The sequence below is a fragment of the Poromitra crassiceps genome (assembly GCF_964638095.1).
Source record: "Poromitra crassiceps genome assembly, chromosome: 5".
In the NCBI taxonomy this organism is placed as follows: domain Eukaryota; kingdom Metazoa; phylum Chordata; class Actinopteri; order Beryciformes; family Melamphaidae; genus Poromitra; species Poromitra crassiceps.
The window spans coordinates 65,266,090-65,273,180 of record NC_139642.1 but is presented as its reverse complement, the minus strand read 5'-3'; the positions used below and the strand labels follow the sequence as shown (position 1 = coordinate 65,273,180).

Below are 7,091 nucleotides of genomic sequence, written 5' to 3'. Positions count from 1 at the left end.
TTTTTACGAGAGAAAAAATCTCTGGTTCCAGCTTCTTAAATTTTCAGTTTCTATTAGTTTCTTTAGTGTTTCTGTTTCTATTATCTTTGGGTTGTGGATTGTTGGTCAGGACAAAAGAAGAAATTTGAGCATGTCATCTTGGGCTTTGGTGGAAAGGTGATCACCATTTTGTGACATTTTAGAGACCAAACTATCGATTAGTGGAGAAAATAATCAACAGATCAATGGATAATGAAAATAATCATTAGTTGTGGAAGGTATGATGAGAGGTTAGTCCGGGCCGCTGGTGGATGGGTCGTACGGTGTGATAAGGCAGAAGACGCAGCCTGCCTCCTGGAAAGCCTGCCTCATCTCCACCTAGTGGGACAAACACAGACTAATGAGTCATTTGTAGCATAGTCAAGATTTGTGTAGTTGAAGAAGTCTCTCACAACAGTAAGAAACCAGAGAGCAAAGACTGTCGCTGTCGATAGTAACTGTAGTAACACATTTTCTGCTTTCAAACCTATGTTGGCACCAATACTGGGTGATAAGTTACACTAATATGACTTTTTCCAGCAGACAGTAGTTACTTGAGTCTGCTCTCACAGGCTGATCCCACCCAGGTGCAGGACTATGCTACAGGAAGTCCTTCCTGCTAGCTGCCATCAGGCTATTCAATTTGCAAAATAATTCTATGCTGTGTATACATGGACTTCTCATATATGTTTAGTTTTTAGTTGGTGGCTATGGGAGGGTAACACTTTATAATAACGTTCAGTTGTAAGTCATTTATAAGCCTTTAGTTAATGATGAACTAACTAGGGATGTGGCCGATCCGATCCAATATCGGTATCAGGTGCCGATATTGGCATTAATTCACGGATCGGATTGGAATCGGGTTTTTTTTTGCAATTCCAGCGCACACTGGCTGTAATTTGCCCATGTATAATAGTATCCTTCTTTGCCTTGTGTATTTTCTTAATTTTGTCTGCTTTTTGCAAGGTATATTTAAAAAAAAACTTTAATTGGCCAAATCTTTGCCTATACTGTATATTCAAAAAAAATATTGGTATCGGCATAATATTGGTATTGGCAGATATCCAAATTCAGGTATCGGAATCGGATCGGAAGTGAAAAAATGTGGATCAGTGCATCCCCAGAACTAACCATTTACAAAACATTAATATACATTTGTAGATGATTAATAAATGTTATGTTAACATATACAAATGTGTTGTTAGTAATCTATAAACCTTTAGTAAATGAAGTGTTCCTCACCTGTTGTAAATTATGTGTAAATAATTTACAATTAATTTACAAGGCTTTCTGCATCCCCTAATCTAAAGTGTAAACCAGTCATCACACATAAATGTTTTACATACAAGGGAGTATAGCTCTGTTTGTCAAAATTGAAGCCAATGCGGAAGTGTCCTCTTTGCCTGCAGGGGGCGACCCATTGGTTTGTGGACTTCTGTTTTGAAGCCTTAAGTATGACCTCAGTAAACACTTTCCTAATGCGTTTATGGTCTCAATCGCTATATTCAGACTATGTTTTGGGGCGTGATTGACAGGTCGCTTGTACACTGATCACACAGCTCGCAGGCAATGGCCAAAATGCCATACATGAGGCATCAAAAAACAGAAGTCCACAGACCAAGGGGTCACTCCCCTGCAGGCCATTCGAAAGAATGCAGGTTTAAGTGCACTTCCGCATTGGCTTCAATTTTGACAGAGCTTGTACGTAGTGTGATGAATGGTTTACACTTTAGATTAGGGGATGCAGAAAGCCTTGTAAATGAATTGTAAATGATTTACACATCATTTATAACAGGTGAGGAACACTTCATTTACTAAAAGTTTATAGATGACTAACAACACATTTGTGATATGTTAACATAGCATTTATTAATCATCTACAAATGTATTCATGTTTTGTAAATGATTAGTTCAGGAGAGAGACAGTTGACGGTCGGAGAGACGGCACCCGGTACGGGATGGGTTTAGCACCCCAGCCTGGCTCTCTCATGAGGGAGAAATCCACAAACGCTACGGATTAGCCTCCCGAAAATCTGTGTAAACATCGGCGCGGTCCTTCAGGCTAGAGCGAGGTGCTCGTCGCAGGCGAATGACGTGCAGCGCACAGGCCTCCTTGAGGCATCCTCCCTGCCCATGGTACGCCATGATGGTACGGCATAGTAGGATTGCCTTCTTTACCAGGGAGGGTCTGGTGAGACGAAGAAGGAGCGCGGCCGGGAAAACCACAGGGCCTGAGCCTCCATGCACCGAAGGGTCTTTCAATGCTGCGGTGTAGCACTAGCTCTATTGCAGCGGATTGGGTGTGATCAGTCCTTCCGCGGGCAACGTTGCAGACAGAGTAGGAAGGCTGATCCGTATCGGCTGCTTCCGGGACGCGGGTCGGGGTCTTAATCGGCCTCGGCCGGGTCTACTGGGCGAGGGTGTATGATGTTGAGAGACCCGAAATACCTTACGACCCCAGCTAACATCACTGATGACGCGTCCCAGCGCATGCCGAAGTATGTATTTTGAATTGTTCATCATTAACTAAAGGCTTATAAATGACTTATGACTGAACGTTATTATAAAGTGTTACCGAAGGGGTATTGATGATGAACTATGCCTCGTCATTCATGTTATCTTGCTGGTTGGGTAACACACCGGAATGTTTTGTTCATTACTGAATGTTGATGTGTCTGATAATCGCATGTGGGATGGTCAATTGTCCTGAGATGAAAATAAAATATTCATTCATTCATTGTTATTGTTAATATTGTGCGTAATTGATTAATTAGAAGGTTTATTGATGATGAACTATGCCTCGTAATTCATGTTCATTCAGGGATATTATGATGACAGTGGTTTGGGGGCCCCACTGTAAGGTGTCGCATAGGGCCCCAAAAGGGCCAGAAACAGCCCTGGGCAGGGGGAAAACTGAAGCCACTCGCCGTTGACTTGTGAAGTTGTTTGGAAAAAAGCTGAATGGATTTTGTTTATCAATTAAAACTAGAACGACCGCCAACAATGTGCCTCCGCCAACAAGTGAGCAGGCTTTCCTGAGATATGGCGTTAACGAGCATAAAACGAGTGGCTGTGAGGTCACAGTGACCTTGAACTTTGAGCACCAAAAGCTAATCAGTTCATCCTTGAGTCCAAGTGGAAGTTTGAGGCAAATTTGAAGAAATTCCATCAAGACATTCCTGAGATATGGCGTTAACGAGCTTGAAAATGGCATTCGAGAGGTCACAGTGACCTTGACTGTTGATCTTTGATCACCAAAATCTAATCAGTTCATCCTTGCTTCTCAAGCTGAAGTTTGAGCCAAATTGGAAGAAATTTCATCAAGCCTTTCTTGAGATATCGCGTTAACAAACTTGGGAATGGTGTTCATGAGGTTACAGTGACCTTGAACTTTGACCTTTGAACATCAAAATCTAATCAGTTCATCCTTGAGTCCAAGTCGACGTTTGAGGCAAATTTGATGAAATTCCGTCAAGGCGTTCCTCAGATATCGCGTTAGGAGAGGAGAACACACAGACGCACACACACAGCCAAAACATGATCTCCTCCCGGCGATTTTCGCCTGGCGGACATAATAAAATAGAATACAATAGAAGTTACATAAAGTGAAAGGTTCATATAAGGTGGCCAAGAGCGCCATCTATCACATGACGGTGAAAACACCTATCGACGTCACCTGACGTCAATAGCGGGGAAACGTTGTCGCTTAAATGACGTTCCGAGACGCCAATGGCGGAGAATGAGTTAATGATGGTTCCATTCCATTTAGGTGCAGACCTGCCAAACTTGGGAAACCATTTTGAGTACGACCTGGATGCTGCATGTGCACAACTGAATTCAAAGGCGTCAACGCCTGTTTGAGTAGTTTGAAGTGACAAATTGTACCAGCATACTTTGATGTCAAAATGCGTGCACTCCTGCTACACAAAATACGTGCAAGTTTGCAGGTCTGTAGGTGTTCCAGTGCCAGGGCCCTCATTAATGTTATTGGTTACACCTGCCACCTCAAAACAGTTGCAGTGAAAGGGGCCTATAGCAGGTGAAGGCGAGCAGTTGAGGGTACGACAGCCTTACCAGTTTCTGCTGGTCCAGACACAGCCCCACTACAGCGCCCCCGCTGCCTGGTAACTTCACAGCTGAGCCAAACTGCAGCAAGTAGCGAAAACAGTGTGAATACATACACAGAACATACAAGACAGAGGAAGGTGTACAGTACATGTTGTTGGATCAAACAAGGGACATGCACCTACCTGCCTCGCCAGGTGGACCATCTTGAGGTTCCCAGGACCCAGACAGTCCTCGGTGTAAACGGACCTGGAGGAAACATTGTTATTGTTCTGGCTTTGGCTGTGTTGTCCTGACCATAATGTGAACACAGCCAATAGAAACAGAGAGCTCACCTCCGCAGCTCAAAGTTCTGGTCCATCAGCTTTGCCAGCTGACTCCAGTCTCCGTGCTCCAAAGCCATCCTTGAGGGAAACCGTTTAGGACACGTTCATTGGTGAGATGTAACATAAAATGAGATTAGCAAGGTTTCCATACAACTGTTAAGTGAATTCTATGCAAATGTGGAACCTCACAAAAAATAACATTAAGTGTGTTTCCATCAGCTGATTTGAAGCAACTAAATACACTTCCTCAAAGTAAAAAACACATCCATGAGAAAAGCTGAATACATTTTCAAGATTCAATAGGCATTGAGTAAGTTGTTATTGTTCTACCACTTCAGCTAATGTTGGCCACATTTCACACTTTCATCCAAAGGACAGATATTTTATCGACATTTCAGAGCCTCCAAAGCTAATTTCTAAGTGTTAAAAAGATACTGGGGGAAACTTGAAATGTTGCCATTTCCATTCTGCTTTTCCAGTTCAATCCTACTAGAAAATGAGGAAAACTCTGTCTGTCCGTCTGGCACCATTTTCCTCCTCAATGGGTTGGCTAATCAATCTGAAACTGCACATGGGCATTGAGCATTGACATAAACGATTCTAGTGCACTTTGTGGAGGAAACAACCCTCTACTAGTGTGCGTCGGGTGGTTGTTTGTCTCCACGTTGTGCATTAAAATCATTTAATGCACACCTAGGAGTTGATTATGCCCTACATAATTTACAAAAAATGCTTGGATGGAAACCCCGCTATTGTGATTTTAACATTACTAGATTATTAGGCCGCTACGTGTGTCATATCTAGTTTGCTGGACCTCCGACCCGGTATTGCGTTGTGTTCTGGGTGGTTCCCAGATAAACCACTTTTTGTGTTTCCAGGAGGTGGCGCTATACTAATTTGCACGAAATTCATTGCACTGAACTCTGTCAACTCACCCTAAGCGCACTCCCTGGGTGTCGAGATCAACCACTTTGTTTTGCCAGTAGGTGGCGCTATGCCAAATTGCACGAAATTCGGCACTGCACTCCATCAGGTCCCTCTAAGCGCACTCCCCAAGTTTGAAGTCGATCGGACGAATAGTTCTTGAGATAAACCACTTTTTGTGTTTGCCAGTAGGTGGTGCTATGCCGAATAGCACAAAATTTGGCACTGAACTCCATCAGGTCCCCGTAAGCGCACTCCCCAAGTTTGAAGTTGATTGGACAAACGGTTTTCGAGATAAAATGCTTTTTGTTTGCAAGTAGGTGGCACTATATCGAGTGTGTGTGTGTGTGTGTGTGTGTGTGTGGTGGGGGGGGTGGCGTGGTATCGGGCCGACGCCACTTTGCCCGATGTTCGTGACGCAAATCGTGACTACCACCGCCTGCTACCCGCCCGTCCACGTAGGCAATTTTATCTATACTATAATTAACATATCGCTAAGCCCCACCCCCTGTCCTCACTCGGACAAACACAGGGCAGGCTGACTCGAGTAAATGGCAGCCGTCACTGTCAAAGTTATATCCCAAGACGCTCTAAACAACTTTCTGAGGCCTGATATCGTCTAGAAGCCATCATAAAGTACTTCACTATGCCATGGAGGGCGATGTACAACATTTAAAGCTATCGATAAAAATAAATGCGATATACGTGCATGGAAAGTTTGGAAACGGCTTTAGCGAATTTTTAACCAAACATGCACTTTTAACGAAGGAAGACAGAAGACAGAAGATAACCAGTGGGGATAACAGGTGACTGACATCCAGAATTTACATTTTATTCACTTGAGTAACCTCTCCATGGATTATATGCCGAATTGAAGAGTGGCGCCTGGCAATGTATTTTATGTAGGCCTACCTCTGTATAATCAAGAAACTTAGTGTCGATGTTTTTCATAGCGAGACAACAGCACGCATGCATGGGTGTAGCAGATCAGGAGAGGCAGAGCCTACAGCAGACCACTTTTTCCATCATGTTTTCTCTTTAGACTACCTCATATTTATTTGGGGAACAAGATTAATTCCCTTGTTTTAGGGTTTGACTGGTGACTGGCGATGTTTTAATCACATCAATCAATGCGCCTCGTCTTCAACCAACTCCGGCATTACGTGCATAACGTAATGGCTGGAAACTCGCATAATTCAGCATTTTCTTTTGCCGAGTTTCTGAATACCATGATGATTTCATGATACCTTTGGATCACGGAAGGCAAATGAGGGAGAAGACTCGTCATCTCGCTGTCACCACGATTGCAGATTTAACGTCCAAACAGCAGCATCATTGTGGATGTGAGTGGATCTACGTTTACTAGTTTAATATTACCAATTGCCTGGCTTCCCAGGATACCTCGTAATGTTGCATTTACCCCCATGCACATCGTTTGACCAGTTTTTTCTACTTATAACTGTATGAAACACCATAAAACCAGAGGAGAATCCCGATTTCTTCTGCTTCTCTATGGAGCTCTCGGCTCCGGTTGTCCGAGTGTATTGCGGAGCTACACGTGCTGTGATTGGCTCGTCTGCGTCGGGGCGTGGCTTAGCGATAGACTTCACACTCGGGGAGTGCGCTGATGGCGACCCGACGGAGTGCAGTGCCCTGTTTCCGTGCGATTCAGACGCGAAACACGTTCGATATTTGAATATTTGTCTTCAGTTCTGCTCCTTCAAGCCCTAAGCCCCAGCTTTAAGAGGGTCGTTGACG

General features: G+C 43.8%; 1 protein-coding gene across 1 annotated transcript in view; it reads right to left on the bottom strand.

Moving 5' to 3' along the window:
- Window positions 1-270: 270 nt before the first annotated feature.
- gkup (glucuronokinase with putative uridyl pyrophosphorylase) overlaps window positions 271-7,091 on the bottom strand; it is a gene marked incomplete at both ends in the record, with an annotated part of 60,777 nt that continues 53,956 nt past the window's right edge. Inside the window, 4 exons of the mRNA XM_083636859.1 lie at window positions 271-357; window positions 4,093-4,164; window positions 4,269-4,332; window positions 4,419-4,487. Coding sequence (XP_083492985.1) covers window positions 271-357; window positions 4,093-4,164; window positions 4,269-4,332; window positions 4,419-4,487 — 292 coding nt within the window. The remainder of the gene's footprint in view (window positions 358-4,092; window positions 4,165-4,268; window positions 4,333-4,418; window positions 4,488-7,091) is intronic.